Here is a 26,045-nt window from a genome sequence, read left to right as displayed (position 1 = left end):
AATGTTTTAAACACGGGATCCGACTTGCTGAGTTGGTCAATCTGGGGCGCTCCCGGGCTCTGAGACAGGAGCCCTGGGGCTGTACTGGGCACTGGGGCTGGGCAGGGATCTGGGGCGCCCCCTTGGCTATGGCGCGACGGGGGCCTTCAGCGCGGGGCCCAGGATAGGGAGACTGGCGGGCGGGCGGGCGGGGCGGCGCCTCCCCCCTGCCCGTCCTCCTTCCACCCCTCTCGGGCCTCTGCCGGGCGCCGAGTCCCTTCCGAGCCCAGATCCGCGCCGCCTTTTCCCGCGGCCCGAACGGGGCCCAGCTGACGGGCCGCGTTGTTTACGGGCCGAGCAGCCCTGGCTCCCGCCGCCCGCCCGCCACCCGCCAGCCCAGGTGCCCGCCCGCCTGTCCGCACGTCCGTTTGTCCGCGCGTCCGAAGATCGGAGCTCCGGAGCGCTCGGGGCCAAGAGCCTAGAGTCAGGGGGACGCAGCGCGGGGCTCTGGGCCCTAAGATCGTCGGGACGGGGGCCCGGGCCGCGGGGGCCCGGAGTCGGGACCGTCTCCACCCGGCCGCACTGCCGGATTCGTAGCGGCGGAGGCCGCGCGCCCCTCCCGGGGCCGTTTCTAGAGCCCTCCCGGGCGCAGGCTGCGGGACCTTGGGCGGTCCGCGTGGAAGAGAAGGACGCGCGACCCCCAGCCCCTCTGGGGCGGCCGCTTCGGAGCATGCACCCCGCCGGCCAGCGCCTCGCGCTCTGATCCTTCGGCACCCCGTGCTCCCGCAGCCATGGGCGCCGGGGGCCGGCGGGGGGCGGCAGCCGTGCTGCTGATGGTGGTCGTCGCCGCGCTGCTGGTGGGCGCCGCGGGCCACCTGTACCCTGGAGAGGGTGAGTCTGGGGGGTCCCGGGGTGGGCGGGAAGCCGCGCGGGTGGGGAGGGGACCCTTTGCCCAAATGGAACCACCCCCCGTTGTGGACGGAGTGCCGTCCTCCGTCGGAGGGCGGGTGGCCCGGACGGTTTCTCCGGCCTCGCGGGGGGCGGGAAGCCGCTGACCTTGGCCTTTGCCCGCCTGGGCTCGAGGCTCCACGACCCGCAAGCGGGCCCCGGGCTGGAGGAACCTTGCCCTAGTGCCCGCCCCTCCGCTGGTGCCTCTCCCGAGAGCGCTCCTCGAACCCCCGTGTCTGGGCCTCTCCGAGCCCACCACCTGGCTCCAGAGACGGGACACGCGTCCTCTCTGGGTCGCCTCCGAGAAGTGGGGTCATCGGACACTCTCGTACAGCCAGATGCCCCGGGCACAGACGGTTTGGAGTGACTAACGAAGGCAGGGTAGTCCCTTGGGATCCCAGCAGCTTGGTGACGCTCCCCCAGGGGGCGAGGAATTGTAGAACCCGCCCCTTTCTTTCTGGTATCTAGACCCATGGCTACCCCTGACTGCAGTTCCATGTTTATACTCTGGAATTCTGTTTCCAGATGTCGGAGGCAAGCTCTAGCCCTTGGCAACAGCGCAGCTAGCTGTAGTAGCAGTAGTGTCGGCTTTTATGATTATTATAGCTAGCGTTACCAAATGCCTTGGGCTGGCCCGTCTTATCTCTTTGGATCTCTGCCGCTGCCCGTGGAGGCCGAAACTGTTGTTGGTCCATTTCACAGAGGCATAAACTGAGGCTCAGGAAGGACACAGAATTCACTTGCCCCAGAATCAGAGCTAGAGAGAAGACAAACCTCTCTGGTGGTGCCAGGGCCCAGGGCTCTGCCAGCTGCCCACGCCCCAGGAACCCCTGGTAACCTCCCGCCTTTACCTGTCGGCTGGGCAGGTCTCTAACCTGGGGTCAGCCCAGCACCCCACCTCCCTTCTCAAGTCTCCCTCATGAGTGTCCTTGGGCTAGCAGCTCCCTGGGCTGGGGAGAGGGGGCAAGTCCCAGCGTTTTCCTTGGGCTTGACAGCAGGTCTTTCTGGCTGAAGGTCAAGGATGGAAAATCCTTGAAGAGAATATAACTGGGGTTTCCCACCATGATGGCGGAGGCCCTGCTTTCAAAATATGTGTTGGGTTACTTCTTCAGATTTCTCCATAAAAGGAAATCAGTCCCGATGAGGAAGGGGTCAGGCAGGGAAGGAGCAGAAGTTCCTGAGTTGCCTGTAGGTGAGTGGGGATGCACGAGAAAGCACGTGGGGGCTCTGGAGTTGACAAACCGGGTTTTGTGGAGCACCTCTGCCAATTAGGCAAGGTCTCCAAGTGCCCGAGTGCCTGGTATACAGTGGGTGCTCCTCCAAAGAAGGATAGCAGTGGATTTAGGCTCTTGTTTAAAAAAAGACAAAAACCCAGACCAGCTGTTAGATCTGTATCAGGCTTTGCATGCCCATGCGCATATGTGTCTGTGTGTACGTGCACACCTGTATATGTGTGTGGTTCCTTGCTCCTCTGTTCCTGGTAGCTTAGTAATTGATGGTGGATTTGTGCCTGGGCTGGCTTTCCTGGTGGCTCAGATGGTAAAGAATCTGCCTGGAGGAACCTGGGTTTGATCCCTGGATCGGGAAGATCCCCTGGAGAGGGGAATGGCTGTCCACTCCAGTGTTCTTGCCTGGAGAATCTCATGGACAGAGGAGCCTGGTGGGCTACAGTCCATGGGGTCCCAAAGAGTCTGATACGACTGAACGACTTTCACTTTCAGGGGTCAGTGGATGGATTTACCACTTCTTACATGTATATAGTTTCCACGAGGGAGAGGCTTAAGTTTCTCCTGTTGACTGCCGGAGTTCCAGAGCCTAGAGCAGTCCCTGACACCTAGTAGATGTTTGATGAATTTATTTATTTTGACTGTGCTGGGTCTTCATTGCTGTGCTGGGCTTTTCTCTAGGTGTGATGATCGAGGCTACTCTCTAGTTGCTGTGCACGGGCTTCTCATTCCGGTGGCTCCTCTCATTGGGGAGCCTGGGCTCTAGGGCACGTGGGCTTCAGTAGTTGTGGCACGTGTGCTCAATACCTGTGGCCCCCTGGCCCTAGAGCACAGGCTCAATAGCCGTGGCACTTGGGCTTAGCTGCTCCGCAGCACATGGGATCTTCCCACACCAGAGGTCGAACCCCTGTCCTCAGCATTGGCAGGCGGATTCGTCACCCTTGGACCACCAGGGAAGTCCTAAATATTTGTTCTAGATTCAACTCCTATCCTTCCTGTTCGTAGGAGTCCAAGTCACGTCTCCTTTATTCTCCAGATAAAACCTAACTGACACAAATATAAGCAAAGTCTCCGCAGGTGCTATTCTACACACTCCGCATTGATAATCTCGATTAATGCTCACCACAGCACTCTGAGGCAAGGTTTATTATCCATTTCGAAGGTGAGGAACTTGGATGAGGTGGCAGTGCTGAGATGAGAACCCCAGTTTGTTAATAAAAGGTTTCTTAACAGACGGTTCTTCTTGGGACTCTGAGCCTCCCCGCCCCAACTCCTGTGGTATAAAGGTTAACAAAATACTCTCAAATAAATGACATGTGATGCTCTTCGGAGGTTTGGGGAGGGGCGAGGAACTTTCCGGATCATTGGTTAATCTCCAGCGGCAAGCAGTGTGGCATTCTGTCTGGGGTGGGGGTGGGGTCAAGGGAGATCAGTGGAATTTTGAAGGACTGAGGACTCTATCCTCGACGTCACGTGGGATGTGCCAGCCCACTTCATCCCCCCTGTGGAGTCTCTGTGGCTTGGCTGAACTGGGCAGTGGTTTTCCCTCCCATGTCTCCTTGGGTTGACCCACTCTGGCCCGAGATGACCCAGGAGCACTGCGAAGTCAGAGAATGAAGGCAAAGTGGGATTAATTATAGTGGAAACTGAATCTTGGCGGGGGCAGTGAATTGATGAGTTGAGGTGCTAGATGTTGTTTTTGGATCCCCCTTACCTCTCGAGGGTGGAATCTGGTGTTTCTCGTGTGGATTTTCTGGTGCACTCCGGGACCCTCAGAGCAGAACTTCTGCTCTCTGGGTCGGTTCTATGAGGTTCTTCCTAGTCTTTGCTTCCCTCCTGATGACCTGACCCTCGACCCTGCCCTGCTCATTCATAGAGGTCACTGGGGGCGAGCCTCACCCTGAGGGCCCCCACCTCACTCCACTTCCTCCTTGACATCCTTTATTTTTAGGCTGGAATAGATCTTCTCAATTTCCGTGCTCTTGATCTATGAGGCTGGATAGTTCTTGGTTGCAGGGGGCTGTTTCGTGTATCTCAAGATGTTGCACACTGTCCGTGGTCTCTGACCTGTAGCAATGCCCCTCTCCAAGTCATGACCACCAAAAAGTGTCTCCAGACACCACCAACTGTCCTCGGAGTTGAGAACCACTGCTTTTTGGTGCTAGTGGTAAAGAACCTACCTGCCAATGCAGGAGACACATATGAGATGTGGGTTCAATTCCTGGGTCGGGAAGATCCCATGGAGGAAGGCATGGCAACCTGCTCCAGTATGCTTGCCTGGGAAATCCCATGGACAGAAGATGCTGGCAAGCTGCAGTCGATGGGGTCATAAACAGCCAGACACGACTGAAGTGACTTAGTATGCAGGACTTATCCACTTAGGTCCCCTCCTCTCTCCCCTCTGTGCGGGGATCTCCATCCGCCCAGGAGCCTTTTCTCTTCAGCCTATAGACACTCAGTACTCCCCAGGCCCCGCTACCCACCACCCACCTTTTGCCTTCCTCATCAAGCCTTCCCCAACCTCTGATGGGCACTCATCACCCTTGCTCTCTCACCTTTCACCCACTGCTCTACCCACAGCATCTGGCTTGTGTCTCCATTGCTTCGCCCATGGTGCTAGCAAAAGTCCTTCCTCACCTCCCAATGGCAGCCTCACCCTAGTTGACTTATCTGGGTTTTGCCTCCCCTCTCCTGATGAGTTTTCACCTGAACCTGGCTCCTCCCATCCTCTCTCTTCTTTTCCTCTGCTCCTTTTCCGGGCTGTTATTATCTTTAGTCTTCATCGAGGGCCATTCCCTACTCTGACTCTCTCTCACGCTCACTTTTTAATTTATATGTGGTCAAAGTCTTTAGAACAGGGGTCAAACCCTGCCCGCCCACGCCTGTTTTTGTAAATAAAGTTTTATTGGCATGCTGCCATGCCCATTGGTTCACGCATCCTCTGTGGCTGCTTTTGTGCTCTAAGGGCAGAGTTGAACGGTTGCGATCGCGTGGCTCCCAACAATATTTACACTTGGGCCCTTTCCAGAGAAAGCTTGCCGACTCTGGATTTGGAACAAACTCCTCGAGGATCGTTATGACATGCCTCATAGCTTGTGTGGTCTCTGGTTCGACTTTGAATGAATCAAGTTAAATGAAATTCCCAGGAAAAACACCATGTTTTCCCCTTTACAGAGAAAGCCTTATTAAAGAAACTGATACCATTTGCTGTGCTGAATGTATGGGTTCTGATGGTGAGAAAATAACTGATGTTCCTTCTTTGGGTGTGTGTGTGTGAGAGATCTTTGGATTTATTTGTTTAAACGGTCTTCTTGGCATTGAATGAGGACTCTGTGCTATCAGCCCTGTCTCTAGTGCCAAGAGAAAGTGGTATCTGCTGGGAGATACCACTTGAGGGGCCTCTTGAGAACCCCTTATGTAAATTTCTATGAAGAACACAGTGGGAGTGACTTGGTTTATGTTTTGCAATTGGACCATATTTATGGTTTTTAAATTAAAATAATAACTGCATTCTCATTGCAAAAAAAAATTGCACAAGTTTAGAGGGGGAAAAATAAAAGTTCCCTTTTGCCCCTAAAACCATTGTGTTTCTGTCTTGGGAGACGACTATGCTTTGTTTGGACTTCCCAGGTGGCTCAGTGGCAAAGAACGCACCTGCCAATGTAGGAGACACAGGTTTGATCCCTGGGTCCGGAAGATGCCCTGGAGAAGAAAATGGCAACCTACTCCAGTATTCTTGCCTAGATAGTCCCATAGACAGAGGAGCCTGGCAGGTTACAGTCCCCTGGGGTCACAAAGAGTCAGATATGACGGAGCTTATACATGCGCACATGCACACACACACATACACAGGGGCGTGTGCTATTTTGGTGTGTATCTTTTTGTTTTGTTTTAAATATTTATTTATTTATTTGGCTGCTTCAGGTCTTAGTTGTGGTGCATGGGCTTCTCTCTACTTGTGACAGGTGGGCTCCAGAGCCGGGGGGTTCAGTGGTTGTGGCACACGGGCATAGTTGCCCAGCAGCATTTGGGATCTTAGTTCTCCTGACCAGGGATCAAACTTGCATCCCCTGCATTGGAAGGCAGAGTCTTAACCAGTGGACCTCCAGGGAAGTCCCTGTTTGGTGTGGATCTTTAAATATTTTTATTATTAAAATGGTGGTGCAGTAAATCTGACTTTTTTTGTGTGTGTACAGTTTTTGCATTTTAATCCCTGTGTAGAATTGTGTAGCTGTCACCATAGTTAGGACACAGAAGTGTCCCATCTACCACCACCCAAACTCCTTCTAGCCACCCCTTTATCATTATGCCATCCCTACCTCAAACCCCTGGCAACACTTTGCATCCCTGTAGTTTTCGCTAGACTTTTAAAAGTGTCTTAATTCCTGCGACTTCCCTGGTGGTCCAGTGTCTAAGACTCCATAGTCCCAATGCAAGGGGCCTGGGTTTGATCCCTGGTCAGGGACTTAAGATCCTGCATGCTGTAACCAAACATCCTACAAGCCACAATTAAGACCCAGGGCAGCCAAATAAATGATTAAATATTTTTAATAAGTATCTTATAATTGAGTCAATAGTCTTAAGCTTGAAAACTTCAGTACTCATAAGATTCTCATTTTTTCTGGATTCCATATTTGTGAATTCACCTATTTGTGAAAATTTATTTGGCTTCCCTGATGGCTCAGATGGTAAAGAATCCACCTGCAATGTGGGAGACCTGGGTTCAATCCCTGAGTTGGGAAGATCTGGAGGAGGGCATGGCAACCCACTCCAGTATTCTTGTCTGGAGAATCTCCATGGATAGAGGAGCCTGGTGGGCTATAGTCCATGGGGTCGAAAAGAGTCAGACACAACTGAGTGACTAAGCACAGTACAGCACATTTGTAATTCCAAAATAAGTACTCAGAGCTTTAATGGTTATTCCTGGCCATGCACCAGGAGGCACAAGTGGCAAAAAATTGGGATCATCTGACAGGCATGTTCCAGCTCAGATCAAACAAGGTGACATCTTGCCTTCTCGTTGCATCTCTCCTGTTGTGGATTCATAAATCCCCAAGGATTATGACAAACATCCTTAAAATTTTTTTAATTGAAGTATACTTGGTTCACAATGCTGTGTTAGTTTCTGGTGTGCAGCAAAGTAATTCAGTTCTATGTACGTGCACATTTGTTGTTCAGTCACTCCATCGTGTCCAACTCTTTCCAACCCCATGGACTGTAGCCCACTAGGCTCCTCTGTCCGTGGGATTTCCCAGGAGAGAATACTGGAGTGGATTGCCATTTCCTCCTCCAGGGGATCTTCCTGACCCGGGGATCAAACCCGCATCTCCTGCATTGGCAGGTGGATTCTTTACTACTGAGCCAGCTGGGAAGCCCTTGAGAGATGAGAGATGGCAGAGAGCCCTGGCCTGTGTTTCAAGGAGCAGGGAGGTCCTCCTGTGTTCTGCTGACCCCGGTGCAGAGCCATTCCCCAGTGGCTGTCGGGGCTTCTAGAAACCTATTTTGTGTCGGGGCTTCAAGAAACCTATTTTGTTTCCAGTAGCGTGAGATTCGCTCTGTGTTGCCCAGTGCAGACTGGCTATGAGTTCCAGTTGGAGTTCGAGGCAGACTGATGAGGATTAAAATTTGATGTCAAATGTATGACAAAACCCACTGAAATGTTGTGAAGTAATTGGCCTCCAACTAATAAAAATAAATGAAAAAAAAAAGAAAAATAAATAAAATTTGATGTCAAATCGGAGCCTTTCTTTCAATTCATTCAGGGGATGGTGTCCCATCAGGTTGAGAAGGTACCTCCTGTTCCATGTTCAGGAAGAGCAGGCTGTTACCAGGAGGTGCTTGCTTCTCTCCCATGCCTTTGTGAGAAGGTGGAAAACATAGGTACTTTCGAAAAACTGTGTTTTATATTAAGAGTGTGGGAACAGGTAGTGGTTGGACACAAAGAGATAAAGAAAGCAGGGCTCCCCCTGTTTTCTGATGGCCTGTCTGTGACTTCTTCTTGCTCATCTTTTTTCAACCATGGATCTTGCAGGAGATCAGAAAACGGATAAAGTCTCACTGAGACGTTTCTTCCTAATTATATTCAGTTACACGGTACTGAAGACATCTGCTACTTTTTTTGTCCTTGTTGTTGTTACAAGACTTCTCTTGGTTTTCTTTTTTAAAAATTTGTTATTTATTTTTGACTGCACTGGGTCTTCGTTGTTGCACGTGGGCTACTCTCTAGTTGCGGTGCGCTGACCTCTCATCGAAGCAGCTTCTCTAGTTGAGGAGCACAGGCTCTGGGCTGTGCAAGCTTCTCCAGTTGCAACCCTCGGGTTCAGTACTTGCTGCACCGCATGTGGGATCTTCCCGGACCAGGGATCAAATCTGGGTCCCCTGCATTGGCAGGCTAATTCCAAGAAAGTCCCAAGACTTCTCTTGGCATTTTTTCCGGTGTCTTTTGTGGCATCATCTGTATACAGGAGTCAGGACTTTTGAAATGGCATGGAAGCCCCTGGTAACCTTGTGGTTTGATAGGTTATGTCCTTGAGGTGGTCTATACAGAGGTATGGAATTGACTGGAGGGATTTAGCCTAGCTGTTCCGGAGCTTTCAGAGAAGCTTGTGGAAGATACGGGTGTCAGGGTGACTGTGGGTCTTTGGTCCTCTCTCTGGTTCCCTGGTCTTAAATACTGTGCTCTCCAGACCTCCCATACTCCTTCTATCCTTTTATCCTCCTGGTTTTATCACATACTGTTATCACTTCTGCCTGCATCCACCCCTCTCCCCAAGCTCCCAACACCCACTGGATCCACATCCCAGAGCATCCCAAAGGCCCCCCCCAGACTCATTGTGCCCCAGTCTGAGCCTGTTGTCCTTGCCACTGGTTCTATCTAGCCCTCTCCAGGTTCATCAACAATGGTGCCTCACCCCCCGCCCCCACCCCATCTCCCTGGGGACTGAGTCCCCACTGATGCTGGTTCCTGAGATGACTCTGTGGTCTTGTCTGTTTCCTTTTGCACCCACCCACCCCATGACAGGCCCGCTAGGCCAAGCCACAGAGGGGGTTCCAGAGTGCCCTGTCCAGTGCCTTCTCTCCCCTACTACCAGAGAGACTTTTCTACTTGCTGCTTCAGTCCGTCTACAGCTGCCAGCTCAATCAACCCATCCCCCTGGCAGTTGAGCCTGGCCTTAGCTGGGCAGAGTGTGGTCTCAATTCCTGACTTCATGACTGTACTTCCTGGGGTTCTCTCTTCTTTATGTGCTTGTGTTTGCTTCCTGTGCTCCAAGGATCTTTCTTCCTTCTTTTCACCCGTGGATTCCTACTTTTTCCTCATGGAACTGGGTCAGAGGCCTCCTTCCTCCCCTCTCTGGCTTCATCACCCACCCCGTTCTCCTTCCCTTTCCGCACAGACTGGGTGTATCTGTCTGGGTCCCCACAGACACTGGTCTGCCCGACGACACAGTAAATGAAACTGTACTCTAAGTGTGGGTCGGAGAAGGGCTTGATGCATGTCTGTCTAAAGTAGGAAGCAGTCTATCCTGGAGTAGGCAGGTCCTGGAAAGGAGGGGAAAACAACTCTTGTGGTCTGAATTGCCGCCTCCCCGCTCCCCATTCATCGGTTGAAACCTTAACTCCTCAACGTGGCTGTATTTGGAGAGAGAGCTTTTAGGAGGTAATTAAGGTTAAATGAGGTCATAAGAGGACAGTCCTAAACTAATAGGACTGGTGGCCTCAGAAGGAGGAGGGACTTCCCTGGTGGTCCAGTGGTTAAGACTCTGACCTCCCAATGTAGGGGTCCCAGGTTCGATCCTTGGTCAGGGAACTAGATTCCACATGCCACAGCTAAAGCTCACATGTGCTGACTAAGGTGGGGTGGAGCCAAGTAAATTAAAAGACAAAACAACAATCAACAACCCCAAAGAAGGCAACTAATGGTATTGATCCTGGAACAGAGTGCTCAGATGAACAGGTGGGGCTGGAGAGGTGACCCAGGTTGGGTAGACGGTATGTTTGTCCTACGTGAGTCCCTGTCATATGCTTGGGGACCTCATTTAAAATGAAGATTCATGGGCTGGGCTCCTAGAAACATTGATTCATTTGGTCCAGAGCTGGGCCTGAGAATCTGCATTTTAACATATACCACCCGCCCCCAACACTCCAGAGGATTCTGATGGTCCACAGAGAATTTTCATTAATGGAAGCAATACTCTATTTTTAAAAATATTTATTTATTTATTTATGGCTGCGCTGGGTCTTCATTGCTGTGTGGGCATTTCTTTTTTTTTTTTTGCTTGTTTTGGTAAACGGGGGGTACTCTCCGGTCGCGGTGGGCAGACTTCTCATTACAGTGGCTTCTCTTGTTGCAAAGCATGGACTCTACGGCGCTTGGGCTTTAGCAGTCGTGGCCTGTGGGCTCAGTAGTTGTGACTTCCGGGATCTAGAGCATAGGTTCAGTAGTTGTGACACATGGGCCTAGTTGCTCTGAGGCATGTGGGATCTTCTCAGATCAGGGATCGAACCTGTGCCTTCTGCATTGACAGGCAGATTCTTTTCCACTGAGCCACCAGGGAAGTCCTCCACTGAATATTTTGAGAAATGCTGTGTGATGGCTAAGGACACAGGTGTGGGAATCCTAAGGACCTACATGTGACGTACTGAATTGTAACCACGCCCCCGCCCCCACCCCGCAAACTCACATGTTGAAGTCCAACCCTCTAACCCCTCAGAATGTGACTGTCTTTGGAGGCTGGGTCTTTAAAGAGACAGTCAAGGTAAAATGAGATAATCAGCATGGCCTCTAAGCTAATAAGTCATGTCCTTCTCTTTGTGGCCCCATGAACTGTGGCCAGCCAGGCTCCTCTGTCCATGGGATTTCCCAGGCAAGAACACTGGAGTGGGTTGCTGTTTCCTCATGCAGGGGATCTTCCTGACCCAGGGATCAAATCCACATCTCCTGCACTGGCAGGCGGGTTCTTTAGCAGTGAGCCACCTGGGAAGCCCATTTGCTGATAAGACTGATGTCTTTATAAAAGGAGATTAAGACAGACACACCCAGAGGGAAGAGCATGTGAGGACACAGGGCAAAGATGCAGTCTACAAGCCAAGGAGAGAGGCTTCAGAAAGAATCCATTCTGCTGACACCTTAATGTCGGACTTCTTGCCTCCAGAATTGGGAGAAAATAAATTCCTCTTGTTTAAGCCACCTGGTCTGTGGTCGTTTGTTAGGGATGGCGCAGTAGACTAATATGCTGGGTTTAAATCCCAGCTCTGTCTCCTTCTGGCTTTGTGACCTTGAGGAGGACATGTTTCTTTCTGAGCCTCAGTTTCTTTCCTCTTTGAGGAAATCTGTCTTGGTGACAGTTTGCCTGTTGCCCAGACCCCAGTCTTGTGCATCTCACACCTCAGGGTATTTACTGCCCTTCTGTGACCAGCCATTTCCAGCAGAACCCATCTCACACACTTTCGTTGTTGTTCAGTTGCCAAGTCACGTTCAATTCTTTGAGACCCCGAAGACTGCAGCGCACCAGGCTTCTCTGTCCCTCACCATCTCCTGGAGTTCGCCCGAGTTCATGTCCATTGAATCGGTGATGCTGTCCAACCATCACATCCCCTGTCATCCCCTTTTCCTCCTGCCCTCAATCTTTCCCAGCATCAGGGTCTTTTCCAATAAGTCAACTCTCTGCAAGAGGTGGACAAAGTATTGGCGCTTCAGCTTTAGCATCAGTGCTTCCAGTGAATATTCAGGGTTGACTTCCTTTAGGATTGACTGGTTTGATCTCCTTGCAGTCCAAGGGACTCTCAAGAGTCTTCTCCAGCACCACAATTCAAAAGCATCAATTCTTTGGCACTCAACCTTCTTTATGGTCCAATTCTCATATCTGTACATGACTACTGGAAAAACCATAGCTTTGACGATATAGACCTTTATCAGCAAAGTGATGTCTCCGTTTTTTAATATGCTGTCTAGGTTCTGGCTGAAGTCAGTTTTAAGAGCCAGTCTTAAGAGCAGACAGGTGGAGACTCATAAGGATATCTGGCACCTTGGTGTGCCCAAGTTCTAATTTCTGAAGGGAATAAATCTGGGAATTGGTTCAAAGTAGCGTGGAGTGAAGAACTGATACGTGTACGTGGCCGGACACTGGTTCTCCTCTATTCTTCCTACCCATCATCACGTGATTATCAACATTCATAGATGAGGAAACTGAGGCACACAGAGATTAAATATATGACTCAGGATTATACTGTTGGCAGGGGCCCATGCTGGAGTGGGAAGCCGGATCTGTTGGGTTTCTCTCTGTCTCTTTTTAAAAAAATTGCCTGTTTATTTTGGCTAACCAGCTCTTAGTTGTGCCACACAGGATCTTCCATCTTTGTTGAGGCACTCAGGACCTTTACTTGCAGCATGTGAACTCTCAGTTGTGGTGTGTGGGATCTAGTTCCCTGATCGGGGATGGAACCCAGGCCCCCTGGATTGGGAGTGTGGAGTCTTAGCCACTGGACCACTAGGGAAGTACCCAGATCTGTTGGGTTTCTAGCGTGCCCTGAAACTGGTGTGCGTGGTGGCCTGACACCTGAACCCAAGACTTGTTGGCCAGGACTCCTGAATTTTGGAAAAAGCAGTGTTAAGACTGGAAAGAATGCAGAGAGGAACATGTGGCCCCAGAAGAGGCCACAAGGGAACATTTGAAGAATGTTTGCAGAACGTACAGGCTTGAAAGCAAAAAGTATAACTCTTAGCATTGTAAAGAAGTTTCAGAATCTTCTAGACATCTCCCTCCCAGATCCTCAGTATTTATTTGCTGTTTTCATGGTGAAGAGAAAACCAGGGGAGAGGGGACACTTTCCAAGATGGCTCTTGTATCTGTCTTCTCTCCAACTGCGAAATTCATAGATTCTTCTGGCCAAGGGGGGAACTTCAAGACTAGTGCTGTCTGCTTTGATGGAAATAGTCTATAGTTGCACTATCCAATATGGTGGCCACTATCCACATGGTGCTCTTGAAATTGTTCAAATAGGTTTTTACGTTAATAGTCTGTATAGTCAGAGCTATGGTTGAGAGTTGGACCATGACGAGAGCTGAGTGCTGAAGAATTGATGCTTTTGAATTGTGGTGCTGGAGAAGACTCTTGAGAGTCCCTTGGACAGCAAGGAGATCAAACCAGTCAATTCTAAAGGAAATCAGTCCTGAACATCCACTGGAAGGAGTGATGCTGAAGCTCTAGTACTTTGGCCACCTGATGCGAAGAGCCAACTCATTGGAAAAGACCCTGATGCTAGAAAAGATTGAAGGCAAAAGGAGAAGGAGGCGACAGAGGAAGAGATGGTTGGATGGCATCACTGACTCGATAGACATGAGTTTGAGAAAATTCAGGGAGATGGTGGAGGACAGGGAAGCCTAGTGTGCTTCAGTCCATGGGGTCAAAAAGAGTCCGATGCGACTTATACTGAACAACAACAAACTTTAATTCATTGAAACATAAATGTGAAAAATGTAAACATAAAGCCTTGTTTAACTTTAGTTGATTGAAATGTCAGAAATTCAGTACTTGATTCTGTATTGAACAACTGTTTTTTGGGGAGATACAAAGAACCCTACATTTTCAATGATTCGTTTTGTGGAATATGCATATACTGATTGAGTATTTCTGATCAAAATTTAGCATCTAAATTGAGACATGTTGCAAGTGTATAATACACATGGCATTTGGGAGGCATAATGTGAAAAAAATCTTGTAGTTTTTTTTTTTTTTTTAGTATTGCTTACATGTTGAAGTGAAATTTTTTGATACATTGGATTAAGTATATTTAATTCAGTGTTTCTTTTTTACTTTTTTAGATAAAATTTAAAATTCTATCATGTTTTTGTCAGAGAAGGCTATTTTAGACCCTACACACCCTGGTGACCTACAGCGATGGGCTGTAGCTTGCTGTCACTCTTGACCTTCCAATGAAGTACGCAGAACAGAATAATTCTTATTGCTCTGTTTGTGTAGGTTTTAATCCTGGTGTCACCTCCTCTGGGAAGCCCTCCTTGACTGTCCTGGGCTTAGTCAAGTAGCTTGTTTTTTTATGATTTCTTCTAGCCTTTCATGCTGTCCTTAACTAACTGAGATATCCTCCTCAGTTATACCTTCAGTTGATTTGAGTAGTTAATAGCAACTATAGTCTCTGAGACCCAGGGCAGCCTGTATCCTATTCTTTTAAGCATATCCAGTCCTTGGAACAGTGGAAACAGGTTTTCAGCAGATAGGTGCTGCAGGAGTGAATGAAGAAAACCGTCTTTAGCAAGCCTCCTCGGGGTTGTCACCACATGGACATTGTTCACCGCATGGACATTGTTTCATTGTTTCTTATTTAAGTCACATTCACCTGCTTCATTAGGTATGTTTTTGAAAAAACAGAAGTGGAGAAACTATAACATAGTTACAGCATAAAGTTTGCTTTTAATTGCTGGATTGAAATCTCAGTTACCCCTTACCACTCATTCTGTGTGAATCTTGAATTTTGCTCATCACAAAAATGAGCATGGACCATTTTGTTTATCTACTTCCTCTGGGATTAGTTTTAGAATTCATCAAGAGAGGACTTCCCTAGTGGTATAGTAGATAAGAATCCGCCTGCCAGTGCAGGGAATACGGGTTCGATCCCTGGTCTGGGAAGATTTCACATGCCCCAGGGCAACTAAGCTCGAGTGCCACAATTACAGAACCCCAGCTTTAGAGCCTCAGAACTGCAACTACTGAGCCCGTGGGCCTAAGTCTGTGTCTGCAACGATAGAAGCCACTGCAATGAGAAGCCTGAGCACTGCAACTAGAGAGTAGCCCCTGCTCACCACAACTAGAGAAAGCCCGGGCAAAGCAATGAAGACGGAATGTAACCAAAAATCAAGTAAATAATTTAAAAAAGAGAGAGAGAACGTGTCTGCCAGAACATGGCCAGGTGCTTCACATAGAGTGTGTTGGCTGTCACCAGGACTGCCCTCCTCCCCAATCCCCGTGGTCCTTCCCTATCTGTGTGTGGAGTGATGGTTAACCAGCTGCCACTTACTGAGGGCCTGAAGCATCCTTAAGTTTCCCACCCAGAGGTATTAAAAACCAGTGCGGGGTCCTACATATATTGCTGGCACTACTTCTAACATCCTCTGGGTATTTTCTGTCCCTGCAGTAAATTGCTCTATTGTCTTATACTAATAGGGACACATACGGCTTTAATGAGGAGAAGGAAATGGCAATCCACTCCAGCATCCTTGCCTGGGAGATCCCGTGGACAGAGGAGCCTGGTGGGCTGCAGTCCATGGGGTAGCAAAGAGTTGGAGATGACTGAGCAACTCAAAAATGACCACCACCACTATAGCTTTAATGACTTGAGTTAGAGTCACTGGAGATTAAAAAGTAAAGCAATTCTTTGTTGTCCCGGGTAGTTATAGTCATTTAATTTTTCAACAACAACTTTATTGAGAGCTAATTAAATACCATACAATTCACCTATTTAAAATTTACCATTTAGAGGTTCTTTGTACATTAGTACATTCACAGAATTGGGCAACCATCAATATCAATTTAGAACATTTTCATAAGTCCTTCCAAAGAAATCCCATACTTTTTATCTGTCACTCCGCATTTCCCTCTCTTGAACCCCTTGAAACCACTAATCTACTTTCTATGGATTTGCCTATTCTGGATATTTCATGTAAATGGAATCACTGCACATGTGGTCTTTTGTGACTGGTTTCTTTCACTGAGCATCATGTTTTCATCCCTTTTGTAGCTAGTGTCAGGGTTTTCTCCTCTGTTATTGTTGAACAATCTTCCTCTGTATGGACTTGCTACATTTCATGGACATGTAATGTTGGCTTGTTTCTCCTTTGTTGGTTATCATAAATAATGATGCTATGGACATTTGTACACACATTTCTGGTTGGACCTATGTTTTCATTTCACCTAGGAATGAAGTTTCTGGATTATATGGTAACTCTTTGCTTAATCTTTTGAGGGGCTACGAGACTGTTTTCCACAACAGCAGCTGAACCATTTTCCATTCCCACCAGTAATGTACAAGGGTTTTAATTTCTCCACTTCTGTGTCAACTATTGTTATTGTCTGTCTTTTTAATTTTAGCCACCCTGGTCAGAGTGAAGTGGTATCTCACTGTGGATTTACATTTCCATGATGTGGATTTTTGATGCGGATTTACATTTCCATGATGTTCAACAACTGGTTAATCTTTGAATGCATGTTCATATCTGATTTCTCCCACAACTTGGGAAGGATGGTGTTTTTGTATCTGCACCAATTTCACAAGTGTATGTGTGTGTGTGTGTGTGTGTGTGTGTGTGTGTGCAGGTGACATAGAGTTATGAGGCTCAGGCTTAAGAAGCCCAGACCTGTGACCAAGTCTAAGTACACTGCCAGATATAGTACAGGACACCAAGTTAAATTTGAATTTACCTTAAACAATGAGTAGTTTTTAAGGATAAGTATGTCCCAAACATTGCAGACTTACCTAAAAAGTACTCCTTGCTTATCTGAAATTCAAATTTAACTGGGCTTTCTGCATTTTTTTCTAAATTTTTAATTAACTAATTTATGACTGTGCCGGGTCTTCATTCCTGCTCGGGGTTTTCTCCAGTTGCAGTGAGTGGGGGCTACTCTCTAGTTGCAGTTCAAGGGCTTCTCATCCCAGTGGCTTCTCTTGTTGCAGGTCACAGGCTCTAGGGTGCTTGGGCTTCAGTAGTTGCAGCTCCTGGGCTCTAGAGCACAGGCTCAATAGTTGTGGTGTATGGGGCTTAGCTGCTCCAAGGCATGTGGGATCATCCTGTACCAGGGATGGAACCCGTGTCTCCTGCATTAGATGGTGGACTCTTTACCACTGAGCCACCAGGGAAGCCCTGTCCTTCATTTTTATTTGCTAAATCTGGCAACCTTGAGTGTTACTGGTAGGTCATATGTCCTTGGCTGACTGGCTTTGCCTCTCAGAGTTTTCTCATCTGTGGGGTGCAAATGGAGCCTGTTGGGAGGGATCAAGGTGCGGTACCTGTCTGGACAGACCTCTGTGTGTAGATGCTGTTGATGTGACTGAAGCTGGGAACCTTAGACAAGGCTTGGGTGGCATGAGTGTGTGGTGTTGGAACTGACATCCTAGTCCTCTCGATGGTGCCTCCCAACCTCTGACTGAGTGAGTGTGTGTGTTTTGGCAAGGAGAGGCTGTCTAAGGAGTTCACATCTGATGAATGTTAACTCCAGTATAAGAAACACAGGAGGAGGAAAAGATCTAAATAAGTATATGGAGGAAAGGAAATCAGAGAAGCCTTCCTGGAGGAGGTGGCCTCTGAACTAGATCTTGAAGGATGATGAGCTGGATTTCAAAGTGGGGAGCTAAGGTGTAAAGAACTTTGACAGTCAAAGGGACTCAAGCTACTGTATTCAGAACAGTGGCCACTTGCTGCACATGTCTATTTCCATTAATACTAACTAAAGTGAAATCAAATACCCAGCTCCTCAGTCTTATATAAGCCACATTTCAAGTGCTTGACAACCACGAATGGCCGGTGGCTTCCATATGACCAGCACATATGTAGAACATCTCTATTGTTGCAGAAGTGCCGTTGGACTTTGTCAGAGTAAGGCAGGGGTCACCAGACTACCACCTCAAGGGAAAACACCAGCCCACAGCCTGCTTTTATAATAAAGGTTTATTGGAACACAGCCATAGCCGCTAGTGGTCTCTGGGCTGCTTTTGAGCTGTAACGACAGAGTGGAATAGTCTAAACAGAGACTGACCGCAAAGCAGAATGTATTTACTATCTGAACCTTTATAGAAAATATTTGCCCGCCCTGGTCTAGGGGGATGAAAGCACAGAGCCTAGAGGTGACACCGTGATGTGTTTGGGAGAAATAAACAACAACAAAATAGCTGACATTAATTGAGCACCGACTGTGTGCTAGTCACTGCTTGGGTGTCTGCGTTATTTCATTCCCTTCTCTTCATAGGTCATGTTATGGGCGGGGTGGGGTTTGGAAGACCCTCTTGTAATTGGAGAGTAGTGGACAGGCCATGTTTTACATGGTGCAGGGGATGGAGGGGCAGAACCTTGAGAGCTGTGAGAGGGAAAGTGCAGGGGAGCCATAGAGGATATCAGAGCAAGGGAGAGACCCACTGCAGGAGAATAGGTGTGCAGGTGTTTGTACTGGGGAGATCAGACTCTGGGAAGCCCTTGACACACTTGGATAAAAGGTAATTAAACTGTGGCTGCCTGCCAGAAGGGCGGGTTGGGAAGGAGAGTCAGGAAAATGAGAGAATTGACAAAACACAGCCAGGTCTCCTTGCCCCATTTCTGATGTGGGCACCTTTATCCCCATAAATCCATTTCCTGAAGATGTTTCACATTGACTCACTGGGGATGGCTCCCCTTTCCCCTTCTGCACCTGCTGCATTACTCAACCCCCTGTAATCCCAGTGTCTCCATTGCATCATATTTGATGTGATGGTTTTAAGGTTTCTAAACAGGTACTGCCAAAGGAATTATTATTATTCAGGTTTTTTGCCTTTTGAGAGTAATTACTTAGGCATGGACACTTTACGGAGAAACCCACTGATGGGGGCTGGCTATAGAAACCATGGGGTTCAGGGCAGAATGAAATCTTGGGACCCCCTCACCCAAAAATGATTAAGGATTTCAAGATGGATAAAAGAACATTAAGCCCAGGGCAAGGCCCTTCTGAGCAGGCATGGGACCCAGGTCACATGGCCACGTGGCTGCCCTGCCACTCATTCTTATAAACCATCCATGGGATGTTTGCTCACCTGTCTTGCTCTCTGCTTGTTTGCACTTCTAGTGTGCCCCGGTATGGATATCCGGAATAATCTCACCCGGCTGCATGAGCTGGCCAACTGCTCGGTCATTGAAGGACATTTGCAGATTCTGTTGATGTTCAAAACAAGACCTGAGGACTTCCGAGACCTCAGTTTCCCCAAACTCATCATGATCACTGATTACTTGCTGCTCTTCCGGGTCTATGGACTGGAGAGCCTGAAGGACTTGTTCCCCAACCTCACGGTCATCCGAGGCTCGCGCCTCTTCTTTAACTATGCATTGGTCATCTTTGAGATGGTTCATCTGAAGGAGCTTGGCCTCTACAACCTGATGAACATCACCCGGGGTTCCGTCCGCATCGAGAAGAACAATGAACTCTGCTACCTGGCCACCATCGACTGGTCTCGCATCCTGGATTCCGTGGAGGATAATTACATCGTGCTGAACAAAGATGACAATGAGGAGTGTGGGGACATTTGTCCAGGCACTGCAAAGGGCAAGACCAACTGCCCTGCCACTGTCATCAACGGACAATTTGTGGAGCGGTGCTGGACACACAGCCACTGCCAGAAAGGTATGTCAGAGTTCTCTGGATTCTAAACCATTTCATATGACTTGATTCATTAAAAAGATGCTGGAAATGTTCACTAGTTCAGGTGGTGACAAATCTTGTTTTGCAAAGGCTCAGATAATAAATAAACTTTAAACTTTGCAGTCTATACAGTCTCTATTGCAACTACTCAACCCTGCTATTGGACTTGGGAAGCAGCCACCTGGCAACAATGGGCAATAAATATACGGGCATGGCTGTGTTTCAATAAAACTTTATTTACAGAACCAAGTGGTGGGCCGGATTTTGCCAACACCTGAGCTAGCTGGTTGAATGTTCCTCTTGCTTGACAGAGCAGATGAGTATGGATTTTGCTGTTGAAGAAAAGAAATGTGTTTCTTGTCTGATTTAAGATTGCTCATGGTATGAATTTGGAAAAAGGAATGTGTAAAGGATAAAAACAAAGCAGCCATCCTTATTCCACGATTACTGGGGGTATTTCCTGCTAGTGGCTCTGTTGTGTCTGGATTTAGTTAACTTTCCCTGTCATTGGGTATTTAAATTATTTCTAGTTTTCACAAAGAGGGTTGAACATTTTGGTGTGGAAGCTTTACTGAGCATTTTTTTCCCCCCTTCAGGTTTTGGTTTTCCAGAGTGAAATTTCTGGGTCAAAGTTTCTTGATATTGATTGCCAAATGGCTTTCCGGAAATGTTGTACCAATGGGCACTCCTCCTAGCGCTGGCTGAGAGGGAACACCTTGGCTAGCTTGGAGTGTTTTTTGAAAAATCTTTCATAATTTACTGGAGGGAGGAGCTGCTGTGTTGTCATTGTTTCTATTTGCATTTCTTTGATTGCTACCAGGGTTGAGCCTTTAAAAACATGTTTATTTATCATTTAGGTTTTTTCTTCCTGTTCATATCCTTTGTCCATTTGTCTTTCAGTGCCTTAGTGGTTTTTGAAATATTAATCTGCGTGTGGTTTTCGTAGCAAAGACTGTTAACTTTTTGCCAACTACATTTTCAGATGTTTTTGTTCAGTGATGAAAATACTCTGGCTGTCCGTTGCCAGAGAAGCTTAAAATGTTTATGGAGTTCAGACCTGAGTTTTTGCATGCATCTCATATTATTTTATGCTTAGAAAGTCCCTTTCTATCCATAAAATGAAAGTGTTTTTCCTCCAAGTTTTCTCTTAACTTTAATTATTATCATTAAAAAATTTGTCAAGGGTATCCATTTTCCCCCAAATAATTAGTTGGGGGCTCAAGGCCATTTATTGCAGAAATTTACCCCTTCATCATTGATTTGAGGGTCTGTTTCTGAGTTTCTATAAGTATGTCTGCCTTTCCACGTGCTAAAGTTATTACTGTTCTAATCCATGTAGTTTTATAATGTTTTGATATCCAAGAAAGCTAGTTCCCAACACAAACTTGTTAATTGTTTATTGTTTTATTGACTCTTTCACATGCTGTGAAATTCCCTGGGAAGAATTAGCAAATGTGAGATGGAGGCAGGAGAAAGTGAGTGGGTGGCTTAACGATTTTATCACAAAAGATAAGGGAAGGGAGAAAGGAGGGTTTTCTCACCTGAGCCCAAAGCTATGGAGAAGCCACACAGCTATGGAGAAGTCAGACCTGAGTGGAATCCATAGACTCAGCAGGGAGGGGTCCTTCAAGTTCCAGGAAGGCGTCATCATGGATGGAGATGTTGAATGTGAGAAAACAGGAGGTAAGAGAGCAGATACCTCTTTTTTGAGAGTTTGGCCAGTGAGGGGAGGGAGAATCTGGTGGTTTGTGGATGGAGGAGGGAACAATGGTTGTTATGTCGTGGAAGAATCTTGAGAACGTCGGTAGATCAGGGACACAGAGAAGCCAAGCTGTGATCAAGAAGAAAGATCAAAACTGGGGCAAAGTCTTGGACCACCCGTGGGTTTGGAATTTCACAGAAGAACGGGGAGATTTCTGAGGTGGTGGTGGGGTTGAATAATCTGGGTGGGAGTGAATATCCTGGTGAATTTGGAGGTAAGGGGGTTACCTTCTTTGATGGTGAGGAGAGGAGAGGGCGTGTAGGCCCTACCATGTTACAAGGACACACAGCTGCAACGGGAATTCTGTTATCCTTGTTTTAGAGACCAGAGAGGTTTTTAACCTGCCTAAGGCCACACAGCTAATAAAAGATGGCTGGAGTTTGCACCACATCTGAGATACAAAATAGCATCTCTGTGTGTGTTTTTGGGGGGCAGGGGTGCCTGCTCTGTTTAGAGGTGGGGAGCTTACTAGTAGCTGGGGCATTGGGGGAAAACAGTGAACACTTTTATCCCAATGCTCCATTCTCCAAAATCAGTTTCTTATTTTTGCTCCATACTCACACGTCTTGAGATATAATTTAAGACATTCCTCTGTGGATTTATTTCTGTACCCATTTTAGTCAAAATATCCAGGATGGTATTATCTGCAAAAATGTCCGTGATGTTTTGAGTAGGTTTTGTTTTTAATCTTGTGCTTTGGAGAACAAGGCTTGTTTTTCTACCCTGGGGGTTTCATCACCAGAGAAGGCGTGGCTTTGCGTATAAGGTTGCAGCTGAGAAGCTGAGCCCTGTGCCAGGTACCGGTTCCTGGCATATGGAAGCAGTGTTTGCTCCTGGTTCATAACCCTGTGGTGGGGTCCTCTGTTAGTCATCAAATCGTGTCTGACTCCTTGCAGCCTCATGGGCTGCAGCATGCCAGCCTTCCCTGTCCTCCACTATCTTCCAGAGTGTGCTCAAATTCAGTTAGTGATGCCATCCAACCATCTCATCCTCTGTCACCCCTTTCTCCTGCCCTCAATCTTTCCCAGCATCAGGGTCTTTTCCAATGAGTCAGCTCTTCACATCAGGTGGCCAAAGTACTGGAGCTTCAGCTTCAGCGTCAGTCCTTCCAATGAATATTCAGGGTTGATCTCCTTTAGGATGGACTGGTTTGATCTCCTTGCTGTCCAAAGAACTCTGAAGAGTCTTCTCCAGCACTGCAGTCTGAAAGCATCAATTCTTTTGGCACCAAGGAATGCATTGTCCTGTCCTGGTCACAGATGACAAGAAATGACTGTTTTTTTGAAGCTACACTCTTGTCTATCCAGTACAACTCAGCTCTGGCTTTTTGCCCCTTCAATTTCTTTGATTGTGATAAAATATATATAACATAAAGTTTACCATCTTAACTGTTTAAAACGCACAGCTCGGTGACACTAAGTACAGTCAGTTGTGCAACCATCCCCACCATCCGTCTCCAGAACTTCTTCATTTTGCCAAACTGGAACACTGTCCCCATTAAACACTCACTCCCCATCCCCTCCTCCAGCACCCTGCCCCTACCATCTACTCTCTGTCTCTATGGATTTGACTTCTTTAGGGATCTCATATAAGTGGAATCATACAGTATTTGTTTTTTTTTTTTCCCACTTATACTTTTATGTCTGACTTACTTCATTGAATATAATGTTCTTGAGGTCATCCATGTTGTAGCAGGTGTCAGAATTTCCTTATTTTTTAGGGCTAAAAAATATGCCATTGTATGAATAGACCACATTTTGTTTATCCATTCATCAATGGACATATGGGTCATTTCCACCTTTTGGCTATTGTGAACAATGCTGCTATGAACATGGGCATACTTCTCTGGCTTTTAAAATGCTTATGTTACTTTGTTGCTGTGGCTTTAGAAGGCTTACCCAAAAGTGTGTGGGATTTTCCAAGGTAAAACAGACTGAAAGGAATCTTTAGAAGATACTCCTCCCACCCTGTCTTAGGCAACAGATACAAACCTGTGAAAAGTACCATCAAGTCCTCAATTTCCCTCCAGTCCTCTCCAACACCTCGTTGAGCCTTTTTCTTGCATGATTGCCAGGTTCTGGAAATCTCCAAGGTCTGTCAGCAGACCAGGAATCTAGAGAAAAGGACAGATTGCGTCCTTTTCAGAGAGTCTTCCATAAAGATCATTACTCCAGATCAGATGTATAATTCAAAAACAAAGAGTTTAAGATTTTGTTTTCTTCTAGGGATCTGGAGTGTAGATATTCTGTGTTGCAATAATGACCCACCCATACGCGTGGACAATCAATTAAGCAGAGTGAATCATTATTTGTTCTTCTTTTTAACATTAATTCACATCCATAATTATTAGAAAACAGGATATTAAGAGTGTTAGGATGATTGCATCTGTGAAAGCTAGAAAGAACCAGAAACTTTCAGGGACAGGAAAAAAGTATACTTTTGGGTAGCACATTAACCTATCTCAAAATAAGACTTAAAGAGGGGGAAATCTTTTGATGGAGTTTTGAAATATCATAGGTACCACACTGATAAAAAGAAAATCCCTGGAAAATCATATTTGCACTTTAAGAAGAATGGATAGCTAATTTCATAATGATTTTATGTATATATTCAAGTAGAACTAGAAAAAAAACCAAGAATTTGTAAAATACATTTTTAACTCTAAAGAAAAAAGACAGATCAGACCAGACAGACAGACAGCTGGGATGAAGGTGTTGGGTTGTCCTCTGGACCCAGTTAAAACATTCTCTACAATGTCTCGTTTCCTACCTGATCCCTAAACAATGATAGTTTGGGCAAAGAGAGAAAAGAAGGTTCTCAATGGTTAAAGTAAATTAAAAGGATAATCACTCTGGCGTGTGTCTTGAGCTGCTTCTTCTCCATCACTCTGTCTACCTATTTGGGGTGGAGATGCCAACGGAGGTCAAATGCAAGGAACTCTGAATGAGCAGAGTGGAGATGGAGTCTATGTAAGCTGGGTCACAAGGTGTGTTTATTGAGAACCTACTGTGTGCCAGGTCTTGCAGTCCTTGGGGCCACAGAAGTGACCAGCCCCTGCCTCCTTGGAGAGGACCTTCTGGTAGCAAATGCAGACACTGAACATGTGACTGAATGCTCTTGTGGGATGAGTGACAAGAGGGAGGATCTGTGGGTGGAGCTGTAGTCTTCTGGGTTAGAAAATCTCTCCCCCTACATGGATGGGTCATTAAGACCCTGAAAGTCAGACTTCCCTGGTGATCTAGTGGTCAAGAGTCTGCCTGCCAATGCAGGAGACCACGAGTTCGATCCCTAGTCCGGGAAGATCCCACGTGACGAGGAGCAGCTAAGCCTGTGTACCACAATGCTGAGCCCTTATTCTAGAGCCTGTGCTCTGCAAACAAAGAAGCCACTACAGCGAGAAGCCCGTGAGGCGCAGCTCGAGAACAGCCCCCGCTCGCCGCAACTAGAGAAAGCCCGCACAGGGCAATGAAGGCCCAGTGCAGCCAAAAATAAATAAATTAAAATAAAATTTTTTTAAAAAGGAAATGGTTACCACCTAGAAGATGAATAAGAACGGTTTTAAAAAAGACCTCAAAGATTGGCCTTGCTGGACCCATTTTCAAGCAGTCACAGGAATTGTTCGGAGTCCTGTCCCGCCGTTCATGGTGCATGAGCTGGACTAAACCTGTGCTTCCCCATCTGAAGAGTTCGAATACTTGTGGCACCTGCTTGTCAGGGTTGCAGTTTAGGGGGTTAAATGAAATGATACCTAGGGGTACACTTATCCCAGTACCTGGCACTTGATGAATGTTCTGGAAGCTTCTCCTAGGTGCCATGAGTTCACCAGCCTCTCTGGGCAGACCAGCTCCTGGGTGTCTGTCAAAGCTTGGCTCCATTTCTGATTTTGGTCTTGGGGCAGGCAGACGAAAACCCACCGTGAGAACTGGGTGCTTGGACCTACAACCCCAGAGGGAAAATAATTTTCTTCACTTGGTGCCTCTGCTTTGGGCTTTTGGGGAGACCAGAAACCACAGGACTTGCTTGACCAGCTGCTCTAGCCAAACCCACTGGTATTTTTTTCCCCTGGGAGGCCACCCCAACTACTTCTGCCAGTCAGAGGAGAGGGTGAGTCTGGGGCTTGCTGGGTACCAGGAAGCTGGCTGGTGACATAGGGACATCTGTAAGAAGCAGGAAGGAGCAGGAGGTAGAGGGAGGTGAGTCTCTCCCTGAGTTTGCATTTCCATCTGTTTCGGAGGGCTTCCCAGGTGGCACTAGTGGTAAAGAACCCGCGTGCTAATGCAGGAGATGCAAGAGATGCAGGTTCCATCCCTGGGTTGGGAAGATCCCTTGGAGGAGGGTGTGGCAGCCCACTCCAGTATTATTGCCTGGAGAATCCCATGGACAGAGGAGCCTGGCGGGCTACAGTCTGTGGGGTCACACACAGTTGTACACGACTGAAGTGACATAGTACGCACGCTGTGTTTCAGATTCTCTGAAGGTTAGGGTGCTCTGTTGATATTAAGCACGACATTTTTAAATGCACACACAGTCACTCTTGAAGGGTTTGCTTTGAGGCAGAGGTCTGAACTTCAGGTTGAAACTTTTCCCCCGCTTCTTCCATTTTTTTAACTTTGCCTCTGCTATTGTAATAATCAGAGCCTTCTTAGTGAATTATTTTGTGCCAGACACTAAGTTACTTTGCTTACGATACGGCAGCAAGCTCTTCCAATGATTTCTCCTTACAGATGAGGTCCTGGGAGC

General features: G+C 47.4%; 1 protein-coding gene across 4 annotated transcripts in view; it reads left to right on the top strand.

The window, feature by feature from the left end:
• Positions 1-254: 254 nt before the first annotated feature.
• INSR (insulin receptor) overlaps positions 255-26,045 on the top strand; it is a 141,250-nt gene continuing 115,459 nt past the window's right edge. For all 4 annotated transcript variants that reach the window (XM_070464727.1, XM_070464725.1, XM_070464721.1 and 1 more), the window contains exons 1-2: positions 255-870; positions 18,974-19,525. In XM_070464727.1, coding sequence (XP_070320828.1) covers positions 771-870; positions 18,974-19,525 — 652 coding nt within the window. In that variant the 5' untranslated portion in view covers positions 255-770. The remainder of the gene's footprint in view (positions 871-18,973; positions 19,526-26,045) is intronic.

This window comes from Odocoileus virginianus, chromosome 3 (assembly GCF_023699985.2).
Source record: "Odocoileus virginianus isolate 20LAN1187 ecotype Illinois chromosome 3, Ovbor_1.2, whole genome shotgun sequence".
Lineage (NCBI taxonomy): Eukaryota > Metazoa > Chordata > Mammalia > Artiodactyla > Cervidae > Odocoileus > Odocoileus virginianus.
Note: the sequence above shows the minus strand (reverse complement) of the source record. Positions and strands in the feature narration are given on the sequence as shown.